Source organism: Oryza brachyantha, chromosome 5 (assembly GCF_000231095.2).
Source record: "Oryza brachyantha chromosome 5, ObraRS2, whole genome shotgun sequence".
NCBI classification, from domain to species: Eukaryota; Viridiplantae; Streptophyta; class Magnoliopsida; order Poales; family Poaceae; genus Oryza; species Oryza brachyantha.
In genome coordinates, this window is record NC_023167.2 from 144,384 (window position 1) to 159,513 (window position 15,130).

Sequence of the window (15,130 nt, forward strand, 5' to 3'; positions counted from 1 at the left end):
ATAAGTTTATTCATCCATTTATATTTTTAAATAGATATCACATAATTAAAATAGTATGTTTTTTTAATCATACCTATCTCAAATAGTACCCAAGTCCTGTAGCATTATCTAGAGTTGCAGTTATATTTTAAGAGGGAGATGGTAAAGAAAGAAAAAGAAAACCTGGTTGGTTCGTTCAGGAAGTGGGCTAGAGCTGAGATGGGCCTTAATTTGCAACATGCAGCGGATCAGATACATACTCCTACTAGAATTACAGATTATTTATTATTTAAAAAGGAAAATCAAAATCATCAGTATAGTATAATAATTAGTTAATAAATCTATCAATGTAGAGTGCTCCTGATATCCGTAAAAGAAAGCAAGCGGCAAAGGAGAGGAAATTTCCCCTCCCCTCCCCTCCCCTCCCGATTTGACGAGAGACGCGGCGAAGAAGAAGAAGGAGTCCATCCTTGGCCAAGTGAAGAAGAGGAAGGATGAAGAAGATCTTCGGTGCCAAGAAGAACCAGGAACCCCCGCCCACCCTCCAGGATGCCACCGATCGGGTCTTTCCCTCTCTCTCTCTATACATCTCTCTTTCTCTGATTCGATCTTGGATTCAAATTGATCAGTTTATGGATGGATTCAGATCGGCAAGAGGGGCGACTCCGTGGACGAGAAGATCAAGAAGCTCGATGCGGAGCTCGCCCGCTACAAGGAGCAAATCAAGAAGACCAGGCCTGGCCCCGCCCAGGAAGCCATCAAAGCACGCGCCATGAGGATCCTCAAGCAGCGAAGAATGTATCCATCCATCTCCCCTTCCCCTTCCTCCCTCTTATTATTTGTTTTTGCTTTATCAACCAATAAATACCCTTATTACATATTACTTGCAATGCTTGCCCACCCCCAATTTTACTAATACACATCAATCTCAATCTCCTTATGGTTGGTTCTTCATACATGGTTTAAAGTTTTTACAAAGCGTCACACTAATGTTAGAGGACTACTATTTTATCACTAGTCAATTAGTGAAGAGAACCCAATCATCATTCACCATTTTGATCTTTTTCTTCTGCTTCTCCTTGGAGCTTACTCGATTGTTCACATGTGTAAACTGTCTTCTGTATGCTTTCCTGACAGGTATGAAGGACAGCGTGATATGCTGTACAACCAAACATATAACCTTGACCAAGTAGCTTTTGCATCAGAGGGACTTAAAGATGCTCAGCAAACGGTATATATTGTTATAGTTCCCTCTCAACTTTTTTTTTTATTTATATATCCTAATTCCCAAACTTATGCTACAAGTGTTTTCCATTGGGCAGATGAGTGCAATGAAGGCAGCTAATAAAGAGCTGAAAGGGATGATGAAAACGGTCAAGCTTGAAGATATAGACGTATGCATCCTTTTTGTGTAACATATTCTTCATGTTGTCAAGATTCTAGCTTACAACGCATTTTCATTGTGTACTTCTGTTTCCAATTGCATCTGAATCTAGATACATCCTTCCCTAATCTGTAGAGCATGCAAGACGAGATGATGGATCTTATGGATGTTAGCAATGAAATACAAGAAACTCTCGGCAGAAGCTACAATGTCCCTGATGACATCGACGAGGAAGAACTTATGGGGGGTATGTCTCTTATTTGTTATTTTAATTTTCTCAGATGATTCTGGCTCCACAAATAGTAACAAACAACATTCCTTGAAGTTATCTAGTCAACTTGTTTTTTTTCACAATTCTGTCCATAGCTGTAATCAGACTCTGCCTTAGTTGCTTTCTGCTGTTTGATTGAAATCAATTTCCAGTTTCTGGTGGTAATCTGGTGGATGTTAGTTTTGATATAAATTTGTATTCGGTGTTGAGCTAGCAAATTGTCTAGATAGCAGTTCATCGATGATATTTTTTGTGAATCCATTTCTTTAGTACTTTGCTATTGGTCTTTCACCAGTTCCTATGTTTTTCATGTGTTGATTTACCGAAAGCCAAGGTACATGCTTCTCTGCTTGATGTCCTGATTCTTTGTGTGGAAAATGCAGAGCTTGATGCTTTGGAAGCTGACATGGACTTTGAATCAAATTCAGTCCCCTCATACCTTCAACCAGACAAGGAATCAGATCTAGATTCTGAGCTTAACTTGCCTGCTGCACCAATGGGTCACACACCCGCCCCACCAAACCGGCAGCAGGTACATGACTTACTTTGTTTGACAAGACTGCAGTTCATTTCTCGCGTACCTCATGATGCTTAGAAGTACACTCTAAATGGATTTGTTTATCTTGATGTGCATATTTGAATTATACTTGTATTCTTAGCTTCTAATTTATTTTCGTACTGAATAAATTCAGTAGCTGATAGGACACCTTGTAACCTGTAGGTATATAGTATTATTTCATACTTGGGCATGTTCTAACCTGACCTTTATAAATCAGATATTACACAACATGATTGGCAGATAAAAGGATAATATTTAAACCTTTTTCATTTCACACGGGTCCTTTGTCTTCATATCTATTTTTCCTATATAGTTCTTACCCACTAGCTATAAAGTTCAATATGCAAACATGCCATGTCATCACCTACTAGTAACTATTATATTTAAAGCTCATGCAAGCATGCTACAAGTATGCAAACATGACATATCATAACTCATTAGCAATTATTATATTTAAAGTTCATATAATCATGCTACGTCATATATAATTAATTGTATTATAAAGATTAATATGCAACAATGTCAAATCATCATTCTCTTTACTATTTTATGATATTTTTTCATAATATTTCAACATATATTTATCCATTATTTCAACTTATTTACCTACATTCATCCATGTATCATGTAATAAATAAAACCATGCATTATTTTAACATATTTAACATACATTCATTGATATATTCCGTAGCAAAGCGTGGGGTATCTAGTATATGATATGATGAATCCACATAGATCTTTGTAAACAAATACTCAGTTTAAGCATTACAGTTAATGTATCCTCTTGGCAAACAAAATAATAATAATATGAAAATTGCTTTTATTTGTTGGTGCAGGAGGATGAACTTGGATTGCCAACAGTGCCACAAGCATCGATCCGTAGTTGATTGGACTCGTTGTAAAAACATAATGTCATATGCAATAACGAATTGAGCATATCTTTGCTCATATACCACTACAATTTGTTAATTAAGATTGGAAATAGCTTTTTCCATTGTTCTGTTTAGGGTCTATGTAAGAGCATCTGTTACTCTTGGAAGTACAGTGTAAATTTAATTGGCTGCTGGGGCATATAAAAGTCCTTATTCGGTTTTGGTGATTGAGCTGCCCTTGCATTTTGGAACAACGGTGTATATATATTTGTAGACAGAGATAAGAGAGCAGTGCTATATATATATATGGTTGTGCCGGCGGTGCATTTTGCAGACCTGTTTACATCCATTCAGCTGTCTGTATGCTATCAGGCTAATCTGCTTGCTGGCTTCCATCTCTTGTTCAGTTTGGTTGCCTTATCTGATTAAGATGTCTTGTGTATTGTAAGTTCTTAACATTTTTTAGGGAAGTCCAGTTGACTCGAGATTTGACATCTGCACTGATCCAGGATTCGAGCATGAATTGTGTAAGCGATCGATGTGTTGCTGGAGCTCGCAAATACTTCACTGACTTCTTTTGGAAAGGGGAGTAGGTCAGAGGAGGGAGTTGATCATGGGAGTTTTAGTTTTACTCTCAGTCTCTTATTTAGAAGTAGAGATAAAAATAATATGGAGATTTGATTTTAACTGATGATATACGGCTTGGATTTATCCCTCTTATTTAGAAGTAGGGGGATTTTCTCCCAAATACCATCCCTCCCAGGTATTAAAAATGTGAGAATTTGCTTCTAAACTCCCCCTGAGAACTCGTACATCCACCGTCAGCAGCAGCAGAATTATCCACCCATTCCTCTCAAACTACCATTCCCTCGTAAGCAGAATTAACAACTCATACCTCTCAGGTCTCAAACTCTCATTCCCTCGTAACACACACTACTTTGGCTTTTTGATGGAAAAATTGAAATGGCATTTAATTTGCAAACGACAAATAATTTATTATTAAAACTTTTATATACATGTGTTTAGTGATCTAAAAATAAATGATAAAAATAAACTACGAGTAAAAAATCCTAACATGAACTTAACTTTGAATTTAAGGCTAAAAATTTCAGATTTTGACTTATAATCATAAATAGAGACGAAAAGAGATTTGCTGGTCTGTCCAGTGCCTAGTTACATTACTGACGACAGGATTAAATTGCAAATGCTTAGCGCCATGCCTTAATTTGAGCTGAATATTCGATTCCAGCTGATGAAGTCACTGTGAATGCTGCTAGTACAAACCCTACCCAGAAAAAGGACATTGAATTCTCAACCCTAAAGGTGCAGCAGAGCATGCATGGCAACATAGCACTGTAGTCCTATCTACAGAGACCGTCGTACATGTACTGTACATAGCTTGCACTTGCAGAAAGGAAACTGTACACTATCCCTGCAGTTATTAACCTGGTCAAGGCTCAAAACTCAACGAACAAACATCCGAGTGCTCATCCCATCTCTCATGGCTTCTGCATCTCTGAAAGGTGGTGTGTTGGTGTCAGCAGCTTTGGAAAAGCAAAATTTTTTGATGAATCTCTTTCAAGTCCAATGTTCACTGGCCATAAGCCCAGATAGCCCGTGCTTCTCCTACCATTTTTCATGTCTCCAATAAGTCAATTCTCCAGCAACAGTTCAGGTCAGGTTGCCTAAAGATTCCACTTTTCTGTGCATGCACACACACATTTGCAAGCTTTGAATGGATTGAATGGATCTAAGAGCAGATCAGAGCAGAGATAAAGGGACTGAGGAGGCAGGAGGCCAAGTCATATCAATCAGGCCGGATGCAGCATCAAGTACATTTGCAAGGCAATGCATGCATATATGCAAACACGCATACACATGCACAAATCTAAAACATGAAGGGCATCTACACATGCAACACGGAGAAGAGGAGGGACAGCAGTAGCTGAATGAATGAAACGAAACGTAGGGGCAACAACAGTACATGTCCTCGTCTTGGTACTGTCAGCAGTCTGCTGCTGCAAAAGCAAGCACAGTAGCTAGAAACATGGCACCTTGGTGATGGCGATAGTGTGCTTCTTGGAGCCCAGGTAGGAGGAGACGGTACAACTGAGCCAACAACCTACATGTGGGATCTTCAGCTTCAACTGCTTCTTCTTCATATTGCTCAGTTCACTTCACTTGTTTGACTCATCATGTATCTCCTCTTCTTGATGTCCAGAGCTTGGTGACCACGCAATGCATCCTAGACTCCTAGTTTGTGCAATTGCTAGATAACTGCATTAGTCTGACAATCGCAAAAGTTAACAACACATCATCAGCCACCATTTTCAAAGAACTACTATAAGCTTGCTGCTTGCTTGATATGGAGTAGCTAATCAATCATGCATGCGTCTTAATTACCATAATATATATGGCTTGTACTACTGGAAGAAGCAGAGGCTGCTCATCTGGACCTGGTGAAGAGGGCCCTGTTGCCCTTGCTCTCCAACTTGCATCACCAGCGCGTTCATGTGGTTGCTGTTGCTGCTGCCATCCTGATCCTGCAATGCAAAGGGGAAGCACGGGCAGCGCATGCATGATGAGCGTCACATTGCCTTATCTGCTGGAGTGCTGCAAGTGCTATACTCTTGAGTGCTTGGTGGAATTTGTGTTCAACGCAGGAGAACCAACATCACATCTCATGCAGTCATGCAGATTGGATTCAGAGAAACTATGGTTATCATCTTGACCTGAGCAAAGCCTGTGGGTCCTCCTTGAGCTGGGAGTGAGAGTGAGATGCCTCCTGGTACACCCCCTGTACTGCCCATTTGGTCTCCTTGGCCCATGCACTGCACCAGCTGCTCATGCGGCATCTTTGCAAGCTTAAGCACACAAGTAAGGTACTTCAATAAGTAACACAGAGTCAGAGTCAGAGTTATTGATCGCCATGCATATATGGCAGAAGCAAACTGGAATCACAGAATATTGAATTCTTCAGAGATGTGCTTGCATTTGGATTGATATTGTTGTTGTTCCCTATTTTTACTTTACCTGTGGAAGAACATCTGGATACATGCCAATGCCCGGTCCAAACTCATAGTACATCATAGGGCTAAGGGAGGCCAGCTTCATGGACAGAAACTGAATGAGCACATGCAAAGGGATGAATTAGTTTTTGATAGAGTAGAAGAGCCATCGATGGATGCTAGTACGTTCTTGATTACGCTACTTCAATTCTTGCCTGAAAGATATATAATACTAGTACCTCAACTTGGTTCTGCAAAGATTGCACATAGCTGATGATCTCATCTAGCATGAGGGCTTTCCCTGTAACCTTGTCACAGCCAGGAACCAGGCTTTGTAGCATCTTCATCCTCTCACTGATTTTCTCCCTTCTCACCTACAAGGAACAAATTAACAGCTAGCCGTTACTACTAATTAAGTAGAGGAGCGCACTAACTACTAATAACAATAATGGAGATAAGGTCCGTAACACTAGCTTGTCAGTCACCCTCTCAGCAAGGCTGTGGCTGTCTGTGGCTTGGCCTCTCCTTGCCCTCACATGAATGTACCCAGCTGGTGCTGGTGGCTCCCCACCTGCCTCCTTGGCCTTTGCATCATCACCATGTTGTTGTACCACCACCCTTCTTGCCTTTTTCTCCTCAAGTCCCTTCACACCCACATTGCTCCTCCTGTGCTTTCTACTCTTGCCCCAACTTCCATCCTAAATGGCAAAACCACAGAGTAACCCTCAACACCACATAAGGATGCTACAGATACACTAGTTTTTACATGCAACAACAGAAGACTAATGGGCCCATCATACATGCACACTTTCTCCTTATGAAAAGGGTTGACATCAATGACAATACTTGCCATTAGAAAACAGCCAGTGCCACATTTTATACATGTATGTGCTTACTTTCAGGTTTTGCGTAGATTTCCACTCTTGAAACTCAAATAGGATTAAAAGCATAGCACCAATTTTTCAGATGAAGAAGAGCACCAAGGGTAGCACATGTGGGGAGAATTCAGGTAAGAGAATGCTTGCATGCATGCTAAAACAAACACTTCGTAGAAAAAGATATAACTGCATTTTGCAGCTTCATCTAGTTGTGTGCGTGCCAATGTGTGAGAAAAGATACCACATGTATGCAGCACATCAATTACCATCTCTTGAGTTGAGCCCAATGAACAAGTGCAGCTTCCTTGAATGCCAGGCATCCATTTCTTGTCGCCGGGAACAGCATTTTCAAAGGATAGAGGGCTCTCCTGCGGCTGCAGCACCATTGGTGAGTACATCATGATTGGCGTTGAGGTTGGATCAAGGGTGCTGCAGCTGCTGCTCTCATAGGCCGCCATGGCTGCTGCTGCTGGCGCTGGCTCTTCAAGGTTGTTGCCGGCAGGGAAGCCTGGGAAAGGAAGAGGCTGAGGAGCAGAAAGGAAGCAGCAGGGGAGAAGTGAGGAGGAGGAGGAGGAGGATTGGTCATGCAGCTGATGCACAGCCTCACAGAAGCTCTCCATTGCTACTCTCTATGTTAGATAGATAGATTGCCTATGGATGTCTGTGTGTAAGAAGGAAGAAAGAAAGAGAGCTCCTTGTTGAGGAGGTTCAGCTCTCTCTCTCTCTCTCTCTCTGGCCTTCCTCCCTAGCTAAGCTAGCTGCTGCTGCTGCTTATATACTCTTGTGGCTATGTCTACTCTTTTCTGACCAGCCCCAGCTCCAGATAGACTAGAATGTGCAGTTAATTTAAGTGCTCTAGTGAAGTCTCTCCCATCATCGGAGTATATATGATGGTGGACCAGCTGCCACAAAGCCTCCCCCTCGCCTGCCTGATTCAGCCCCCAGCTTCAGTCATGTCATTTATTCAAGCGGTTCGTGCTACAACTGCATCATCTTTGTCTATCCAAGCTTATAGTATTAGCACACAGATAGTAGGATGATGACTGACATTACAGTGTCCATCAAGATCTATGCTGTTCATATACATTCACAACACAAGATGCACCAGCGAAAATTCTCGACAACAACATGTATGTTGTCCCTTACTGCAGTACATCGTAGAATGGGATCTCAACTTGGCAATTCAGGAGACACAGAAACATTACCCCTGTGAATTCGCCCATCAGTCCATCATCTGCTCCTTGTACAATTCACCTGTTTACAGCAGCAGTGAAACACAGGCTCTACCAGAAAACCGCTGTAAGCAATATGTAAATCACAATAGGTAACACTCTTAGCCTTTAGGAAATGAGAAAACCACTGGAATGATTTAAGATGTATCAAATCTACGCCTCTGATTATAAGTCAGTCAGCTCAGGCTTCACCCGAGACGCTCAGCTACAGAAGGCCAAAATGGCAATGATGCCTTGGTCTAGTTAATCCATTAGAGTACATAGGAGAACCTTATAAAATTTGAGGGAGTACATTCTTGTAAATCCAACAAGAATAAAAAGCTGATAAACAGATTTAGCGCTTCTTCTTGCTTTTTGCAGCAGCGGATTTTGATGGGCTTGCAACCAGGTAGACAAACACACCGACAAAGGAGACGACAGATACCAGTGGCCCATATTTCCCAACAAGTCTCTGCAAATGATGTTTGTTAACTCATTAGTTCACAATGTCTATACACAGTTTCTTATTTCACACTTAGATGAAACAGATAAGTTTGCACAAAACGGAGGGTAATGATAGTACCTTAGCCTGGAAAAGTCAAGTGCAAAAGTTGGATATCCAGAAGGCGAGAACCAGCACAAAAAGTAACACATTGAGACATGAGAATTAAGTAAGGTTTAACTCTTAAATGAAAGCAATGGTACGATAACTAACCCATTCAAATTTCTGTTGTGGAGGTCTCTCAGCAAGAATATCAAGGGGAAACATGGGCGTTGAGTAGGCCTCCTTCAGAAACACAAGTAGCAGTTTAAACTCAAGAACAGAGTATTAAAAGAATAGTAGGGTGAAAATGATAATTAGCACACCAAATACTAGGTCATAACTAGCTATTTAAGCTTATCACAGTTAACCCTTTTGGTATGATCCATGGAATAATGAAATCGCATTGATGTCCTTGGGAAAAAGCTCACTGGTGCTCTATACTAATTACTAAACAAGTAACCAAAAATCTCATGTATACTCTGTTCTGATGACATGCTTTATTAGCATCAGGCAACCAAAAAAAGGATAATTTCAAGTTTAACTTTGCATGCAAACCATACCACAATCACCAGATACATTTTAATACTAGTATATTAGGAATAATTTTTTGAACCTGAAGTGCAGCCTTTGTGGGAACACGGTATCTGATAATGGCAGGAGAGCCTTGAAACTTGCCCTGCGTTTTGGTCTCCAAGATGAAGTTGTGGGAAGCAGTAGCACCGCTGGAAGCACAAGAGGTAAAAATTGTGAATATCGGCGTGGCTGGGCTGTGGCATGGCAATGGATTAGTAGGAAAGAAATGTTACTGACGGATCAAGTTTGTCAACAATCTTTGAAGTGGTTCCAGAGATAAGTTGAAACGCTTCCTGTGGCCAAGAGTCATCGTTCAAGCTAACATCATAGGCGGTCCTGGAAAAAGAGAGAGAAGAGATTAGAGCAAATAATAATGCTAGAAATTGAATTATTAATTAGAAAGTCTTTGTACTTCAAAAAAAAAAAAAAGCAAGTCTTTGTATGAGAAATTGGATCTGAGAGTATGACCGTGGAGTGGTTCAACAACAAATAGTGAGCTTAGCGTTTTCCAAGAAGAAATAGGAGATCTGTGGGGAGATGTGGATCTGGACTCACACGGAACCCTGGTTGTAGAGGTCGAGGGTGACGGCGAGGCGCTCGACGCCGGGGCCGGGGCGGGACAGCGCGACCTTCTTGTGCGCTACGACGAAGGGCGCATCCTGCACGGCGGAGGCGGCGGCGGCGGAGGCGGCGAGCGCCACGAGGAGGAGGAGGAGAGATCGCATCATCGTCATCGCTCACGCCCGGCTCGGGAGCAACACTACTCTACGCGACTACCTTACCTTACCTCTTGCTGCTGTTGTTGGGCTTTTACACCCGCAAACCTTGGGCTTTATATTTCCAAACAAACAAAATGTCCATTTTAGGTTCCATAACTATCGATTGAATTCCCTTCGTACCCCTCAACCGTAAAATCAGGCATAAAGTGATCCTCAACTTCTAATACTAAGTGATGCCGCCACTTAAGTAGACTGACAGAAGAATTGAGGTTAGAGGCCAGAAGTGGCAAGCCCTCGGCGATGGGTAACATGGCTTCCCTCTATGGTCAACGACCAACGAATACATTTCCACTTTTATCGCGGACTCTCGATTCAAAAGTGCAACCCTCCTCCCCTAAACTATAATATTGAGCTCTTCCCCATAGTGCCAACGACCGCTCCGCCTCAGAACTGTTGCTTCTTTTCACATCCCCCAACATCAAAGTGGTGTTTATTATACACCAAGGTTGATGAGGAGGTAGTGGTCCAGCCAGCACGGGTGAACCCAAATGGCAAGTGGGTGGCACTAATGATGTAGGTGGCTTGGATACGCATGGATCCATAAAAAACGAGTTGTAGTAACGTCCACGGGCTTGTGCAAGGTTAGGAGATCAGAGTGGAGGAAAATAGATGGCCGACGACCACCCTATGATGTCATTGTCCTCCACCAGAATCATCATTGCTTTGCTTGGATTGTCATCTTTCAACACCATCGTCACCACCCCTTCGATGTATCAGGAGAGAAGACATGGGAGAATAAAGGAGGGAGAGAGGGTAAAGATACATGGGTCACACTAACATTTTTTTTATTTTTGCTAACTAAATACTACTTACATATGAGTTCCATTGTTTTTCTATTTTTCTTCTAATGTCACATGAGCGTAATGTCAATATCACATGGGATAAAGATTAAGTCAAACGAGAAACATATAGGCTCTACATCAGGCAAAACTACTCTAGTAGGAGACTTGATTTGCACATGTTTTAGAAGTTAAAGAGATGTTTTATGTACAATGTTATAGTTCAAAGGACCACAGTTGACAGATGTAAAGCTAACTTTTTTTTCTTTTAACAACAAAAAAAGAGCACATATCTGAAGTGTAGGCTAATATACTCATATTGCCTTATTTTTGCTAGTCCATACCACAAATTTCACTGATTGTTTAAAGAATAACACAATTAATTGAGGCATAAAAAAGTTCATATGTCTCTCTCTGTATACAGAGATGCACTAGCATCATGTTTCATTTTTGTTCGGTTACATTCAAGTACCATAAATGGGGAGGGAAAAAGCACATAAAAATATCCTCTTTCAAAGATGCTTTTGTGTCATCATTACCAATTCTTGCACAATTAGCTTAAGAATTAATATTCATATTATGTTGTTGTACTCGAATTTTATACCACAAGAAACTCATATTTTGATAGTGATACGGTTTTTTATTTCTTATATGTTTTCGTAACAAAGAAATGAATTCTTAGTTATTTCCTTAATCGTCTTGTGGAATGTTATTACAACAATACACATGTACACTTAATCATGGTTTATACATAACATACAGGCTATTGTATTTAAATGAGCAATGTTACAAGTTGTTGACTTTACATGAATCATGTCATGTATGCATGGTGAAGACCATACATTCACATTTTTTTTCTAAAATTAAAAAAGAAAAAGGGTAGAGCATGTAGAAAGCAAAGGGCCTTTATGTGATTCCTGTATTCCTGGTGAACACATACGCAAAAGCGCACCCCTATCTCTCTATTATCCACTGTTGTTGTTGAGATTGTGAATTCTGTTCCCAAAAAACCAAACCTTTCGTCTCCTCTCCTCCGACTCCGAGTGCCATCCATGGCGGCGGCGGCCGCAACCTCCTTTGCCACCCTCGTAAGACCTCCTCCGCCTCCGACCCTTGTGATGGCGGAGCTCTCAATCTCACAGCTCTCGCTCTCTTCTGTTGCAGGCCATCGCGGCGGCGTCCTCCGGCCAGCGGGCCATCCTCGCCTACAAATCGCCCTCGCCGCTCCTCTCCCTCCGCGCCGGACGCCTCTCCTCTCCGGCCTTATTCGCGCCTTCTCCCTCCGCTGCTCAGAGCCGTCCACGATTCGTCACCTCAGCCAGCGCTGACCCCAAGGTCGGATCTTTTTTTCCCTTGTTCTATTGGAGTATTATGTGCCTCCGGCCCACCCGCACTGCATCCATTCTTTTCTTCTCTCTATACTACTACTGCTATTATCACGTACACTAGTATATACTCCTCCATCTCCATATAAACACTCTGCCTTTGGGTTTGGATGTTACATACTCGCCCCGTTTCATATTGACATAAGATGTTTTGGCCATATCAAGATTCATCCATAGATCAATGAATATGTTTTATATATGTTTCTAGATTCGTTAGCATTAATCTAGCGAAGGCCATCTTACAATGTAAAATGTAAAATGAAGGCAATACATTTTGTGAGATTCTTAAATTGCCTAGCAAAACTTATGCTACCAAAATTGCAACGTGACTATATGAGCTTTATCAGCATTGTACCGTTTTTCCTGATTATTTGGTTTATGTGCGGAATGTAAACACATTTTTCATCATCAGTGTCTCCTTGCAATGCTGTGACAAAACACTTGTGCCACTGTATATTACTGAAAATTTGGGATTTACTATAGCATAGGCGCTATGCCTCTTTCATGGTTGCATTCGCTGGATGTTGACTTATGCTATAGTTCTATGTCAAATATAACCCGTGGCCTGTGGGACAACTGGAGGCCACACTTTTTTCAGATATGTTTTTCAGTTTTGCTAAAATTCTCCCATGCATTGCAGGAAGCAGACCTTCAATCTAAAATAACAAACAAGGTGTACTTTGACATAAGCATCGGAAACCCTGTTGGGAGGAACGTTGGGAGGGTAGTTATTGGGCTATATGGGGATGATGTTCCACAGACCGCAGAGAACTTCCGTGCTCTTTGCACTGGTACAGAGGGCATCTGTTCTCTCATCTACTTTACAGGATTACCCTAATGTGGTGCATGACACATCATTCCCTTTCTCCTTTTCAGGAGAAAAAGGGTTTGGCTACAAGGGGTCCAGTTTCCACCGTGTCATCAAGGACTTCATGATTCAGGGTGGAGACTTTGACAAGGGCAACGTATGTGTTCATTAATCATTACCTACTTTCTTTATAATCTATTGACAAATTCTATTAAAAGAAGCTGCATATTGTATCATATGCTATTGCGCAAATAACATTACAACACTGAATGAGCTTATGCGTTTATTTATGTGACTGTTGTGCAACTGTTCTATCAAATTTTGTTCTGTTTAACGTTTTTTATTAATTGAGTGCTTTATGCTGTTTAAGCATTTACATTATGGATAGAAAGCTGATGTATAGTGTGTTTTGTATCATTATACTACTCTGTATCATCACTTCAGAATTGCCCTATAAGTGCTTTATACAATCATATCACTTTGCCCCATGTACATTATGATGGGATTTACGCCCATGCTAGTTTGTGATTAGTCTAGTATGGACTAATTTAAACTACACAGCTGCATGGCCTCATGGTTTATGAACTTTGGCCCGCAACCTATGTTAAACAATTGAGCTTTCAACTGTTGCTTGTGGATGTTGGTTTTAAAATTGAATGTTTCAGGGTACCGGAGGGAAAAGCATATATGGCCGCACTTTTAAAGACGAGAACTTCAAATGTACGCCTTACATTGACCTAGTCTGATCAACTCATTCTGCTTCTAATAATTTAATCACATGATTGTGCTTATTACATGGCTTCTAATCGTTGTAGTGGTTCATACTGGACCTGGAGTGGTCAGCATGGCCAATGCTGGACCAAACACCAACGGCAGTCAGTTTTTCATCTGCACTGTCAAGGTAACTGTGCACTTTCTCCAGTTATTAATGAAAGGCAAAGGGATATTTTTTGTCGCTGGTGCTGTTTTGTTGATTTGAGGTTCAAATATGTTCTCAGTACACTAGTATGTAAACTAACATCAAAATGTGCTGACTTCTACTTATGGATGCAGACACCTTGGTTGGATGGGAGGCACGTCGTGTTTGGGCAGGTTGTTGAAGGCATGGACATCGTTAGGATTATCGAATCGCAGGAGACTGACAGAGGGGACCGCCCGAAGAAGAAGGTGGTCATCAGTGAGTGTGGTGAGCTTCCAGTGGTCTAATAAGGTGTAACCGTCTTTTTTCCCTCAGATGGACTCGCTTCCTTCCGTTTCACAGTAAGCTGTGAACTTTGTCGCCTGTTCTCAGTGTAGTCAGAGATCATGCTGAGTTGAGGCCAAGATAAGATTTCTAACCTGAGGTGAATCCTCTGTTGTTCGGCTGAAATAAAACGTGGCTGTTTTTTACCTTACTCTCCCGAGGTTCAGGGAATGACTTTGTGGCTCATGAAAGATGAAGTACCTTATGTGTTTCGCCTCCTGAAAATGTCTTGTCTTTTCATTGTTACTCAACTCAGACAACTGAAGGAAGTTATTCGATGAGAAACCACAGTTCGCCCCCAGAGAACTTGAAGTCATTAGCCCAATACCTTGTTGCTGCATAAGGCTGCTCGCACGCTCTTGAACATCAAATCGTGTGATATATGGAAACACCATGTGCAGTACTGCAGTAGCTAGCAAGAACACGATGCTTCTTGGACAGTTTTGGGTACAAGGCAGAAGCCCAGGCTAATTAATTAAGCACATAATAAGTAGTACTTCATTGCAGGCTTGCACCTGATGCAGATAAACTCCTCGATCGCTTGCACTGCTGCCTGCAGTTGCTGTGCTTAATCTAGGTTAATAATTTTTGATCAGGAAATTTGGAGAGCTTGGCTTGATTAAGCTATTTTTAGCACACATCCTTTGTATCAAAATGAAACTGTTTCTACACCTATCTCATTATTTTAGTCAATTACAATCATTCTCCACTTAATTTCGTCGCATAATATTCTTCTCTCGACCAATAGCAAACTTTCTTTGATTATTTTTACCTATTTTCTTAATACCCGTGTCGATCTTACTCATGGTTGGTGTTTGCCCTGCTATCTTGAGGTCGAATCGTTGGTGCAGCTGCCG

The 15,130-nt window shown here is 41.3% G+C and overlaps 4 protein-coding genes across 5 annotated transcripts; 2 read left to right on the forward strand and 2 right to left on the reverse strand.

Annotated features, from left to right (window-relative positions):
• The first annotated feature begins 385 nt into the window (after positions 1–385).
• Positions 386–3,293, forward strand: LOC102707490 (vacuolar protein sorting-associated protein 60.2-like). Its single transcript, XM_006653872.3, has 7 exons — positions 386–542; positions 626–777; positions 1,117–1,210; positions 1,302–1,373; positions 1,499–1,610; positions 2,018–2,166; positions 3,030–3,293. The coding sequence occupies exons 1-7, from the start codon at positions 474–476 to the stop codon at positions 3,078–3,080; spliced, it is 699 nt and encodes a 232-aa protein (XP_006653935.1). The 5' UTR covers positions 386–473; the 3' UTR covers positions 3,081–3,293.
• A 1,577-nt stretch (positions 3,294–4,870) lies between these two features.
• On the reverse strand, positions 4,871–7,777 carry LOC102706385 (transcription factor bHLH77-like). Of its 2 annotated transcripts, none has more exons than XM_015837372.2 (7): positions 7,218–7,777; positions 6,559–6,771; positions 6,313–6,447; positions 6,099–6,188; positions 5,798–5,929; positions 5,469–5,608; positions 4,871–5,352 (listed from the first exon to the last, which is right to left on the reverse strand). In XM_015837372.2, exons 1-6 carry the CDS (start codon positions 7,569–7,571, stop codon positions 5,489–5,491), a joined length of 1,044 nt encoding a protein of 347 aa, XP_015692858.1. In that variant the 5' UTR covers positions 7,572–7,777; the 3' UTR covers positions 4,871–5,352; positions 5,469–5,488. The 2 variants fall into 2 exon arrangements, with proteins under 2 accessions (XP_015692858.1, XP_040380141.1); XM_040524207.1 differs by having other exon boundaries at positions 5,798–5,950.
• A 513-nt stretch (positions 7,778–8,290) lies between these two features.
• Positions 8,291–10,088, reverse strand: LOC102707770 (translocon-associated protein subunit beta-like). The gene is made up of 6 exons (XM_006653873.3): positions 9,835–10,088; positions 9,517–9,615; positions 9,320–9,428; positions 8,878–8,949; positions 8,746–8,751; positions 8,291–8,634 (listed from the first exon to the last, which is right to left on the reverse strand). Exons 1-6 carry the CDS (start codon positions 10,011–10,013, stop codon positions 8,518–8,520), a joined length of 582 nt encoding a protein of 193 aa, XP_006653936.1. The 5' UTR covers positions 10,014–10,088; the 3' UTR covers positions 8,291–8,517.
• A 1,727-nt stretch (positions 10,089–11,815) lies between these two features.
• LOC102708056 (photosynthetic NDH subunit of lumenal location 5, chloroplastic-like) lies at positions 11,816–14,524 on the forward strand. The gene is made up of 7 exons (XM_006653874.3): positions 11,816–11,925; positions 12,002–12,172; positions 12,863–13,013; positions 13,099–13,187; positions 13,696–13,750; positions 13,846–13,931; positions 14,084–14,524. The coding sequence occupies exons 1-7, from the start codon at positions 11,890–11,892 to the stop codon at positions 14,234–14,236; spliced, it is 741 nt and encodes a 246-aa protein (XP_006653937.1). The 5' UTR covers positions 11,816–11,889; the 3' UTR covers positions 14,237–14,524.
• Positions 14,525–15,130: the final 606 nt, after the last annotated feature.

Excerpts from the sequence above, each read along its gene's own strand:
- LOC102707490 (XM_006653872.3), top strand. The coding sequence starts at position 474 with ATGAAGAAGATCTTCGGTGCCAAGAAGAACCAGGAACCCCCGCCCACC. Across the intron at positions 543-625 it reads TCCAGGATGCCACCGATCGG|ATCGGCAAGAGGGGCGACTC; the intron begins GTCTTTCCCTCT and ends GGATGGATTCAG. Across the intron at positions 1,611-2,017 it reads CGAGGAAGAACTTATGGGGG|AGCTTGATGCTTTGGAAGCT; the intron begins GTATGTCTCTTA and ends TGGAAAATGCAG.
- LOC102706385 (XM_040524207.1), bottom strand. The coding sequence starts at position 7,571 with ATGGAGAGCTTCTGTGAGGCTGTGCATCAGCTGCATGACCAATCCTCC. Across the intron at positions 6,189-6,312 it reads CTTTGCAGAACCAAGTTGAG|TTTCTGTCCATGAAGCTGGC; the intron begins GTACTAGTATTA and ends GTGCTCATTCAG. Across the intron at positions 5,609-5,797 it reads GACCCACAGGCTTTGCTCAG|GATCAGGATGGCAGCAGCAA; the intron begins GTCAAGATGATA and ends TTTGCATTGCAG.
- LOC102707770 (XM_006653873.3), bottom strand. The coding sequence starts at position 10,013 with ATGACGATGATGCGATCTCTCCTCCTCCTCCTCGTGGCGCTCGCCGCC. Across the intron at positions 9,616-9,834 it reads CTCTACAACCAGGGTTCCGT|GACCGCCTATGATGTTAGCT; the intron begins GTGAGTCCAGAT and ends CTCTTTTTCCAG. Across the intron at positions 8,950-9,319 it reads CCACAAAGGCTGCACTTCAG|GAGGCCTACTCAACGCCCAT; the intron begins GTTCAAAAAATT and ends GTGTTTCTGAAG.
- LOC102708056 (XM_006653874.3), top strand. The coding sequence starts at position 11,890 with ATGGCGGCGGCGGCCGCAACCTCCTTTGCCACCCTC. Across the intron at positions 12,173-12,862 it reads CAGCCAGCGCTGACCCCAAG|GAAGCAGACCTTCAATCTAA; the intron begins GTCGGATCTTTT and ends CATGCATTGCAG. Across the intron at positions 13,932-14,083 it reads TTTTCATCTGCACTGTCAAG|ACACCTTGGTTGGATGGGAG; the intron begins GTAACTGTGCAC and ends TTATGGATGCAG.